Source organism: Rhincodon typus, chromosome 41 (genome assembly GCF_021869965.1).
Source record: "Rhincodon typus isolate 14 chromosome 41, sRhiTyp1.1, whole genome shotgun sequence".
NCBI classification, from domain to species: Eukaryota; Metazoa; Chordata; class Chondrichthyes; order Orectolobiformes; family Rhincodontidae; genus Rhincodon; species Rhincodon typus.
In genome coordinates, this window is record NC_063372.1 from 521,068 (window position 1) to 533,315 (window position 12,248).

Sequence of the window (12,248 nt, forward strand, 5' to 3'; positions counted from 1 at the left end):
TTGATGTTCCACTGGCCATCCTTGCTGCTTCACTCACCATTGTCCCACTGGCTATCTCATTGGATGCTCCCGCTTGCTTCTCTTCTTACAACCATTCCCTTCACTACTGACTCTTTGCCACTTCATTGAGGGAGTGAGGCAATGTGTGAAAGTAATATATGGGGCATCAAGAGCTCTTTCTTGGTAAATGGTTTCCTGCTTCACTTCAGTGACATTAGACTCTGCTGTTGAATCAAATGTGAAACCATTGCACAAGTCCCGTGTCACTGCTCACAGTGAAAGGGACTGTAGCTGTGAGGGTGCCCTGTGCAGCTTTCAGTGGAACCAACTCAGCCGTCAGCAAACAGAGACAGAACTTGGTTCTTGCACTATAACTAGCGTAGACCAGAACAGAAAGTACCTTCTTGATATTGAGAAGAGTCCAAAAAATGATGCAAGATTCTTCCAGAGATTGTAGAAGAAGAAAGTAAAAAGCAACAGATTCTGGACAGAGATAGTAGGAACTGCAGATTCTGAACAGAAATTCTTTTTTCTCCAATGTAGTCGTAACTTTACTTACAAGGATAGATTGAAGAAATTGGGACTGTTCTCAGAGAGAAAGCTGAGAGGAGAGTTGATAGAAGTTTCCAAAATCATGAGTGGGCTGAATAGAGTAGATAGGGAGAGGCTCTTCCCACTTGTAAAAGGGACAAGAATGAGCTGGTACAGATTTAAGATGATGTGGAAAGGAAGCAAGAGTGTGTGAAAAAACAAGTTTTCACACAGAGAATAGTTAGAGTCTAGAATGGGCTGCCTGGAAATATGTGGGAGGCAGGTTCAATTGAAGCATTCAAGAGGGACATTGGATAGTCCATTTGGATAGAAATAGTGTTCAGAGACATGGGGAAATGGCATGAGATTGACACTGATCATGATGAGCTGAATGGCCTTCTTCCACACCATAACAATTCTGTGATTTAGTCCAGTGTAGAAATGATGTCCAATGAAGTCCAGGAGTTTGAAACCAGCTTTGAGAGAACATTTGCAGCCCGGGATTTCCAGATCTTTAACCGAGCTAACAAGTTAGTGTCAGGGCTGAGCTTTGAACCATCAGACAGTTGGCTATTTAATCTGAGATAGTAGGAACTGCAGATGCTGGAGAATCTGAGATAACAAGGGAGGATGAGTTCAGCTAAGTGGATGAGGGTGTCAGTGGAGGGGGACTGGTCGGGCTTCTTTCTGAAGAAGGGTCTAGGCCTGAAACGTCAGCTTTCCTGCTCCTCTGATGCTGCTTGGCCTGCTGTGTTCATCCAGCTCTGCACCTTATTATCTCTGGCTATTTAAACTAGCAGTTGAATTGATGTTTGGTTTAAAATGCACCCACAGTAAAATCAGGAAATTAGTTAAAGAACTGAGGATCCAGATGGGGGAATGAGCAAAGGTTGGCAGCCGATGACTATGGATAGAAGGGTATAGTCAGGACCTCTCTAGGAACTGTGACTGTACCTTGCTGGTAACAAGCACAATACCTCATTGCACTGCCCACTGTCCAAACAGTGGCATTTGCTCAACTCCATTTTTGCTCATGCAGGAGTTTGCAGAATTATCGTCATCACTCCCCATGCCATGATATATGTAACTGCAGAACCAGTCATTGCTTTATCCTTTCTACCATTTCCATCAGCCTAGCCCTAAATAGCAGAGGCAACAAGAGCAATGCAACATGAAAATTAATGTCCAAGGTCTCAAAGATACCACCAAGGTGGCCGTTTTCAGGTAGTGCCTCATTGACAACATAGAAACATGGAAGATAGGAGCAGTAGGAGGCCATTCGGCCCATCGAGCCTGCTGCGCCATACATCACAATCATGGCTGATTGTCCAACTCAATAGCCTAATCCTGTTTTCTCCCCATAACCTTTGATCCCATTCACCCCAAGTGCTATATCTAGCCAACTCTTGAATACATTGAATATTTTGGCATCAACTACTTCCTCTGGTAATAAATTCCACAGGCTCACTACCCTTTGGTGAAGAAGTGTCTCCTCATCTCTGTCCTAAATGGTCTACCCCGAATCCTCAGACTGTGACCCCTGGTTCTGGATACACCCACTATCGGGAACATCCTCCCCTCATCTACCCTGTCCAGTCCTGTTAGAATTTTATAAGTCCCTATGAGATCCTCCCGTCATTCGTCTGAACTGCAGCAAAAACAATCCCAACCTAGTCAATCTCTCCTCATACGTCAGACCTGCCATCCCCGGAATCAGCCTGGTAAACCTTCGCTGCACTCTCTCGAGAGCAAGAGCATCCTTCCTCAGAAAAGGAGACCAAAACTGCACAAAATATTCTAGGTGTGGCCTCACCAAGGCCCTGTATAACTATAACAAAACATCTCTGCTCCTGTACTCGAAACCACTCACAATGAAGGCCAACATACCATTTGCCTCTCAATCCAGCCACCAGGAGCCATAGTATGCCTAGACTAGCTGGTTGACCCTAAAGTTTATCATAACAAGCAAGAGTTTCTTGGCTTTTGGCAACATCATAACTGGCTTAATGAAAAAGACTAGGAGATACAAAGTGTATAGTGTTCATTGACTGAAAACTTTGTTGTGGTTCAAGAGAAAAGCAGCAGTAAATATAAAGCCCATAACATAAAAGAAAAAATGTTGGATAGAATGAGCATGAAAGATGCCCAACAACTTACAGACACCAATCATGTGTGGGTTTTCTTCAGCAATCTCAAGACACTCTATGGCCCAAGCATTTAAGGGCCCACTTTGCTGAGAACCATCCATGGAGGGGAACTCATCAAGGTCAGAGGAAGTTAGTGCTCACTGGAGAGAATACTTTGAAGAACCTCTCAACTGAGACTCTGTCTTCAACTCAAACATCCTCAATTCTATTCCTCAGAACTCTGTCCAGCTCAATCTTGGCATTGCTCCAGTCCAGAGTGAAGTTGAATAAACCATTTGAGATCTGAAAAACAACAAAGTTCCTGAAGCAGATGGAATCACCACTGAAACTCTGTAACATGTTGGAGATGCACTCCCAACATGGTTGAACAACCTTTTATTCCTCATCTTGGAAAAAGAGCACATTTTGGGGTATCTTGGAGATAATGTAATCATGATTATGTTCAAGAAGGAAATAAAAGTCTAGTTGTGGTAACTACAAAGGAGTATCCATGCCATCCACCTCAGGCAACACATTCCTGCGAAGGTTCTCCTCATTCACTCCTTTCCAGTGGCTGCAGTCCTCCTTCCAGCGTCACTGTGATATTTGCCCATCAAAAGGCATCCACAGACATGTTTTCACTGTGCAGCTAAATGCATGAAGTTGCACCAACCACTGTATAAGGCCACTTTCAACCTTATGAAACCCTATTAAGCAATCTCAGAAATATTCCAGTGCAGAAGCAAGCCATTTGGCCCATCATGTCTGTACTAGCTCTCCAAATAAGCACCATGACTTTGTCATTCTCCTGCCTTTTTCTTACAATTCTATTCAAATAATTGTCTAATGCCTCTTGAATACCATGCCTCCTTGAATACCTCATTTGAACCTGCCTTCATCACACTTCCATGCAGTGAATTCCAGACCTGAACCACTGTTCTGTGAAGTGTATTTTCTCTCATCATATTTACTACTTGTGCAAATTTTTTTGAATCTGTGCCTTCTTGATCCTTTACAGGCAGAAACAATTTGTCCCTGCCTGCTTTCCCCAGAGGATTCGTCAGTCATGAAGATGTATGGAGTGTCCTTTTCAAATTTTGCTGCTGTCAGAAATTTGTCACCACGCCTTGCCTACTTCACGATGACATGCAACCTTGATCGTCAACAATAGAATCACCAGCGGCCATATTTCAGTAAAAACTGCGGTTAAACAAGGCTATGTTATTGTACCGACCACCTCCTCCCTTTTCTTTGCTGCACCTCACCACCAGCAAATTACGTAAAGGGATGGAGATAACCTAAAGAACAGATGGTAAACCTATTCCACTTTCAATCCAAAGCCAAACCCAGTCCAACCTCAGTCAGTGAACTTTGGGATGCAGGTGACATTCACATGGAAGGTAAGGAAGGGTCACCAGACCCAAAACGTTAACTCTGATTTTTTTCTTCACAGATGCTGCCAGACTTGCTGAGCTTTTCCGGCAACTTTGTTTTTGTTACTGATTTTCAGCATCTGCAGTTCCTTCAGTTTTCACATGGAAGCTGACCTGTTGGTCATTGTAGCTTATTTAAAGTGTATGAGAAAATGGCCTTTCACTGAACAGTTAGAACACCAAGAACCTCTTCCAATCAGCTCCCACACCAAAACATTCTCACCCCATCTTCAATTAAGATCAATGGTGAAGATAGACATAGATGCCAAAATTTATCATCACCTTTAATGTTCCAGCTCAGCATTCAGCTGACAGAGGAAGAGAACTAGGATTGCAAATCCGAAACTAAGATCATGGTTTATCAGGCAGCAGTGATCCATATGCTTCTATATGGACAACTGATAGCAGGCACTTCCAAAGCGATGGAGAAGTACCACCAGCAGGTTAGATTGTTTCTCATTGGTGATCATCATTCCGTGGAATTTGTGTGGGGCGAATGTTACTTGCGACTTGTCAGCCTAAGCCTGGATATTGTCCAGATCTTGTTGCATTTGAACATGGACTGCTTCAGTGTCTGAGGAGTCGCGAATGGTGCTGAACATTGTGCAGTCATTGGCGAACATCCCCACTTCTGACCTTATGATGGAGGGAAGGTCATTGATGAAGCAGCTGAAGATGGTTGAGCCTAGGACACTACCCTGAGGAACTCCTGCAGAGAGGTCCTGGAGCTGAGATGACTGACCTCCAACAACCATGACCATCTTCCTATGTGTCAGGTATGCTTCCAACGAGTAGAGAGTTTGTCCCCCAACATCCATTGATTTCATGAAGCAAGGAACATAGAACATAGAACAGTACAGCATAGTACAGGCCCTTTGGCCCACGATGTTGTGCCAAACTTTTACCCTAATCCTAAGGTCTATCTAATCTCCACTCCTACCTTATACTATCATCCATATGCCTATCTAATAGCCACTTAAATGCCCCTAATGAGGCTGCCTCCACTACCCTCTCCGGCAATGCATTCCATGCCCTGACCACTCTCTGAGTAAAGAACCTACCTCTGACGTCTCCCCTATATCTACCTCCACTCACTTTAAAACTATGCCCCCTCATAATAGTTACCTCCACCCTAGGAAAACGTCTCTGGTTGTCCACTCTATCTATACCTCTGATCGTTTTGTACAACTCTATCAAGTCACCTCTCATCCTTCGTCTTGCTAGGGCTCCTTGAGTCAAATGCATCCTTGATATCAAGGACTGTCACTCCCACCTCATTTCTCAGATGACTTTTCCTAAAAGCTTTACTGCTACTGAGGTTAAATTGACTGGCCTGCTGGAATTATCCTTGCATTTTCTTTTTGAACAAGGATGTAACCTTTCCAATTCTTTAGCCCTATAGCATTATCCACTTATCTCAGGGCTTATAACATTATGGCTAATGCTTCACAATTTCCTCCCTTATTTCCTTAATATCCTTCAACATGCCCCATCCAGTCCTAGTGATTTATCAAATTGAAGCACTGCCAACCTTTCTAGCCTCTTTATCAATCTTTAGCCCATCCAGTATCTCGACTACCTCCTGTTTCACAATGACTTGGGCAACATCAAGCAAGAAACATACAATATCTTAGTCACGTCATAAGAGCAGATAGTAGGCACAGACTATTAATGAATCACAGAATTGGATCCAAAATTGGCTTAGGGGACAGAGGGTAGTGGTAGAAGGCTGTTTGTGCAACTGGAGGCTAGTGTCCAGTGGTGCACCACAGGGAGCAGTGCTGGGTCCCTTATTCTTCAATTTGGGGGATGACAAGTAGGTTTGTGGACAATATGAAAATTGGCCACATGGTTGACAATGAGAAAGAAGGTATTAGGTTGTAGGAGGATATAGATGAGTTGGGTAGGTGGGTAGATCAGTGGCAGATAGCATTGAACCCTGAAAAGTGTGAGATGATACATTTTGGAAGAAGTAACAATACAAGGGAGTATTCAATGAATGATAGGATGCTAGTAAGCTCCAAGGAACAGAGGGATCTTGGGATGCATGTCCACAGATCCCTGAAGGTGGCAGGGCTGGTTAATGCTAGAGTTAAGAGGGCATATGGGACACATACTTTTATTAGTCATGGCATAGATGGTAAGAACAGGGAGGTTATCTTGGAGCTGTACAGGACTTTGGTTAAGCCATAGCTAGAGTACTGTCTGCAGTTCTGGTCACCATGCTATTGGAAGGATTGCACTGGAGGGGCTGAAGGGGAATTTCACAGGATATTGCCTGGGATGGAGCACTTTAGCTATGAAGAGTGACTGGCTAAGCTCAGGTTGTTTTCTTCGAAGCAGAGAAGGCTGAAAGGGGACCTGATACAGGTGTATAAGATTATGAGGGGCATGGACAGGATGAATAGAAAGCAGCTGTTTCCCTTAGTCGAAGGGTCAATAACAAGGGGACATAAATCTAAAGTGAAGGGCAGGAGGTTTAGAGGAAAAATGTTTTTACTCAGAGTGTGGTGGGTGTCTGGAAGGCACTGCCTGGTAGGGTAGTTGAGGTGGGTAACCTCACAGCCTTTAAAAAATTACTTGGATGAGCAGTTGAAATGTAATAAAAGTCAAGGCTAATAAGCCTAGTTTTGGAATCTGGGTGTAGTGTAGCTTTGGTTGTGCAGACCAGATGGGCCTTTTCTGTACTGTTTGATTCTATGAAATCTTTAGGCATAGAAGGAGGCCAATTGGCCCATCATATCAGCACCAGCAGGAAGGAAGCTTTGGCAGAAAATGTAGGAGAGGAAAGCAGAGGGTAAGACTTGGCAGAGGAAATAATGAACTGGAAGAAGTAATTTCCCTCCAACTTTATTCCTCTTTATGTTTCTTATTGTAGATGGCCTACAGAATACAGCCAGTGATGCAATGATTCCTCAACTGATTTTCAACTCCAATCAAATCAATCATGTTTAACACAGGAGGACGTCACTGCTGCATCCTCCAATTTTCCCTGTCTTTCTTGGACACCCTGTATCCAGGCATATGAAGGGCCCAGATCTTATTGAGCTAGTTATATTTACTCCCATAAGATCTTAATTCCGGGTTAACAGCTTTAACCCAGGTACAATCTAATGGCTTTATCCTGGGTTCACTTTATCCTAGCTCTCACTCACTGTGTTATCCCAGCTCCCACTCTCATTGTGTTATTCCAGTTCCCACCCCCTCACGTCTTATCCCACCTCCCACTCTCAGTGCATTAGCCCAGCACTCTCACTCACTGCGTTATCCCAGCTCTAACCAAAACTGCGTTATCCGAGCCCCCAATCTCACTGCGTTATCCCAGCACCGTGTCTTACTGCGTGATCCCGCATTGACCCTCACTGTGTTATTCCAGTTCCCACCCTCACTGCGTTATCCCAGCTCCCACTCTCGCTGCAATATCCTGACTTCCACTGTCACTGCATTATCCCATCTCCCACTCACTGCATTATTCTGGGTTCACTCTCACTGTGGTATCTAGCTTCCACTCTCTCCATTATCCCAGCTCTCGATCACTACATTATCACAGCTTCCACTCAATCCGATATCCCGGGTTCACTGTCACTACGTTATCCCAGCTCCCACTTACTGCATTATCCCAGCTCCCACTCACTGCGATAGTCCGTGTTCACTGTCACTGCATTATTCCAACCCCCAGTCTCACTGCGTTATCCCAACTCCCACTGTCACTGCGTTATCCCAGCTCCCACTTACTGTGTTATCCCGGGTTCACTCTCAATGTGTTATCCCAGCTCTCACTCACTGTGTTATCCCAGCTCCCACTCTCACTGTGTTATCCCAGCTCTCACTCACTGTGTTATCCCAGCTCCCACTCTCACTGTGTTATCCCAGCTCCCACTTACTGCGTTATCCCAGCTCCCAGTCAGTGTGTTATTGCAGCTCCCGATCACCGGTTATCCCAGCTCCCGATCACTGCATTATCCCAGGCCCCACTTACTGCATTACCCCAGCTCCCATTCACTGTGTTATCCCAGCTGCTACTCTCACTGTACTATCCCCTCTCCCATTCATTGTGTTAGCTCAGCTCCCACTTACTGCGTTGTCCCAGGTTCACTCTCGCTGCAATATCCCAGCACCGACGCTCACTGCGTTATTCCAGCTCCCAGTCTCACTGCGTTGTCCCACTCCCACTGTCACTGCATTATCCCATCTCCCACTCACTGCATTATCCTGGGTGCACTCTCGGTGCGTTATCTCAGCTCCCACTCACTTGGTTATCCCAGCTTCCAGTCACTCCATTATCCGAGTTCCCGATCACTGCAATATCCTGGGTTCACTGTCACTGTATTATCCCAGCGCCCACTTACTGTGTTATCCCAGGTTCACTCTCACTGCATTACCCCAGCTCCCACTCACTGTGTTATCCCAGCTCCCAGTCACTGCGTAATCGCAGCTCCCACTTATTGCGTTTTCCGGGGTTCACTGTCACTGCGTTATCCTGGGTTCACTCTCATTGCGTTATCTCAGCTCCCACTCACTTGGTTATCCCAGCTCCAAGTCACTCCGTTATCCCAGCTCCCACTCACTGTGTTGCCCCAGCTCCTACTCACTGTGTTATCCCAGCTCCCACTCACTGTGTTACACCAGCTCCTACTCACTGTGTTATCCCAGCTCCCACTCACTGTGTTATCCCATCTCCCACTCACTGTGTTACCCCAGCTCCCACTCACTGTGTTACCCCAGCTCCTACTCATTGTGTTATCCCAGTTCCCAGTCACTGTGTTATCACAGCTCCCGACCACTGTGTTATGCCAGCTCCCGATCACTGTGTTATCCAGGCTCCCGATCACAGCGTTATCCCAGACCCCACTTACTGCATTATCCAAGCTCCAACTCAGTGCGTTATCCCAGTTTCACTCTGACTGCGTTATCCCAGCTCCCACTTACGGCATTATCCTGGGTTCGCTCTCACTGTATTATACTAGCTTCCACTCACTGTGTTATCCCAGCTCCCAGTCACTGTTATCACAGCTCCCACTTACTGCGTTGTCCAGTGTTCACTCTCACTGCATTATCCCAGCTGCCACTTACTGCGTGATCCCGGGTTCACTCTCACTGCATTATCCCAGCTCCCACTTACTGCATTATCCTGGGTTCATTCTCACTGCGTTATCCCAGCTCCCACTTACTGCATTATCCTGGGTTCACTCTCACTATATTATACTAGCTTCCACTCACTGTGTTATCCCAGCTCCCACTCATTGTGTTATCCCAGCTCCCACTCTCACTGTATTATCCCAGCTCCCACTCTCACTGTGTTATCTCAGCTCCCACTCATTCTGTTATCCCAGCTCCCACTCTCACTGTATTATCCCAGCTCCCACTCATTCTGTTATCCCAGCTCCCAGTCACTGTGTTATTGCAGCTCCCATTTACTGCGTTGTCCCAGGTTCACTCTCACTGCATTATCCCAGCACCGACGCTCACTGTGTTATTCCAGCTCCCAGTCTCACTGCGTTGTCCCATTCCCACTGTCACTACATTATCCCATCTCCCACTCACTGCATTATCCTGGGTTCACTCTCGGTGCGTTATCTCAGCTCCCACTCACTTGGTTATCCCAGTTTCCAGTCACTCCATTATTTCAGCTCCCGATCACTGCAATATCCTGGGTTCACTGTCACCACCTTATCCCAGCTGTGTTATTTCAGTCCCCACTTGCTGTGTTATCCCAGATCGCCCTCACTGCTTAATCCCAGCACCAAGTTACTGTGTTATGCCAGCCCCCACTCTCACTGCATTACCCCAGCTTCCGTTCTCGTTGCATCATCACAGCTCATTCTCACTGCTCCCACGCTCACTGTGTTATTCCATCTCCCACACAATGTGTTATCCCGAGTTCACTCTCACTGCGTTATCCTGGCTCCCATTTACTGTGGTATCCCAGGTTCACTCTCACTGCAATGTCCCAGCTTCCACTTTCTGTGCTATCCCAGCTCCCGCTTACTGCATAATGCCAGCTCCCGCCCTCACTGCATTATTCCAGCTCCAACCCTCACTGCATTATCCCATCTCCCACCCTCACCGTGCTATCCCAACTCCCACTCTCACTGTGTTATCCCAGCTCTCATTCATTCTGTAATTCCAGCTCCCAGTCACTGCGTTATCGCAGCTCCTGATCACTGCGTTATCCCAGCTCTCGATCACTGCGTTATCCCAGCTCCCGATCACTGCATTATTTCAACTCCTATTCGCTGTGATATCCCGGGTTCTCTGTCACCATGTTACCCCAGCTCCCATTCACTGCATAATCTCAGTTTCCACTTACTGCATTATTCCAGCTGCCACTTACTATGTTATCCAAGCTCCCACTCATTGCATTATCCCAGTTTCACTCTCATTGCGTTATCCCAGTTCCCACTGTCCGTGCATTATCCCAGCTCCCACTCTCACTGATTGTCCCAGCTTTCACTCTCACTGCATTATCCCAACTCCCACTCTCACTGTGTTATCCCAGCTCACTCTCATTGCATTATCCCAGCTCCCAGTCACTGTGTTATCATAGTTCCCGATCACTGCGTTATCTCAGGTTCACTCTCACTGTGTTCTCCCAGCTCCCACTTACTGCATTATTCACACTCTGACAGCATTATCCCAGCTCCCACTCACTGCTTAATTCCAGCTTCCACCAAAACAGTACCCAGTCTCACTGCATTATTCCAGCACCCAATCTCACTGCATTATCCCAGCTCCCACTCTCTCTGCATTATCCTGGGTTCACCCTCACTGTGTTATCCCAGCTCCCACTCTCACTGCGTTATCCCAGCTCCCACTCTCACTGTGATATCCTGGGTTCACCCTCACTGTGTTATCCCAGCTCCCACTCACTGTGTTATACCAGGTTCACCCTCACTGTGTTATCCCAGCTGCTACTCACTGCGTTATCCTGGGTTTATCCTCACTGTGTTATCCCAGCTCCCACTCTGAATGCATTATCCCAACTTCCACCTTGTTGCAATATTCCCAGTTCGCCCTCACTGTGTTGTCCCAGAATTTTTCTGCCTGGTATATTCCTCCATTCAGTGTTGCTGATATATTGCTTTATCTCATTTCTTTATTGCTGATGCACTCTCCCTGGTCTAGTTGGAGACAGTCATTATTCAGCACTTTTGTGACATGATTGGTTCTTGTCATTTTTCAGTTGACGCCTGAATGTTGTCTCGGTCTTTTTTTGTGAGCAACGTCAACATTTATGTTCAGACAGTCTGCATTATTTGTATTGTTTCAAGACTGTTGTATCAGTTAATTGATATGAAAGAGTTAATTTGAGCTTATATATTTCGCAGTCACTGGGGAAATTGTTTTGACAGTCTAGGGGAATCTTAAGGCATCTTATGGTATAGTTTGTTGGAGATGGTTCACTCCACATGTTACCATCAATTTAATGTCACCTGTATGGAGTTTCGAAAGTGTAAAAAACCTTATCTTGTTAGCTGAAATAAGTCCCTCTTCTTCATCATTCATACTTCACCATAACTACTAGAAATAACTGTGCCTAGCATGGGAAGATGGATTGTTGTTAGCATTTTGCCTGCAGATTGGAAAACAGCAAATGTGACGCCACTGTTTAAAAAGGGAAGTAGACAAAAGATGGGGAATCATAGACCAGTTAGCTTAACCTCTGTAGTGGGGAAGATGCTTGAGTCTATTATCAAGGAAGAAATAGCAAGGCATCTTGATAGAAATTGTCCCGTTGGGCAGACGCAGCATGGGTTCATGAAGGGCAGGTCATGCTTGACAAATCTTTTGGAATTCTATGAAGACATTACGAGCGAGGTGGACAATGGGGACCCAGTGGATGTGGTGTACCTAGACTTGTGCGGCACCTTGTCAAAGGTGCCGCACAAGAGGCTACTGCATAAGATAAGGATGCATGGCATTAAGGGTAAAGTATTAGCATGGATAGAGGATTGGTTGACTAACAGGAAGCAAAGAGTGGGGATAAATGAGTGCTATTCTAGCTGGCAGTCAGTGACTAGTGGTGTGCCTCAGGGATCGGTGTTGGGACCGCAATTATTTACAAGTTATATAGATGATTTGGAGTTGGGGACCACGTGTAGGGTGTCAAAGTTTGCAGATGACACTAAGATGAGTGGCAAAGCAAAGTGTGCAGAGG

At 45.8% G+C, this 12,248-nt stretch overlaps 1 protein-coding gene across 3 annotated transcripts in view; it reads left to right on the forward strand.

Annotated features, from left to right (window-relative positions):
- The window catches only part of LOC125487420, a 39,878-nt gene extending 28,143 nt beyond the window's left edge, over positions 1 to 11,735 (forward strand). Inside the window, exons 1-2 of one of the 3 annotated variants that reach the window (XM_048618881.1) lie at positions 4,805 to 4,866; positions 6,969 to 11,735. In XM_048618881.1, the coding sequence (XP_048474838.1) occupies positions 7,850 to 10,528 (2,679 nt within the window). In that variant the 5' untranslated portion in view covers positions 4,805 to 4,866; positions 6,969 to 7,849 and the 3' untranslated portion in view covers positions 10,529 to 11,735. Of the gene's footprint in view, positions 1 to 2,894; positions 3,636 to 4,804; positions 4,867 to 6,968 lie in introns of those variants that run through there. The other 2 variants (XR_007265882.1, XM_048618882.1) reach the window with 2 other exon arrangements.
- The last annotated feature ends 513 nt before the right edge of the window (positions 11,736 to 12,248 follow it).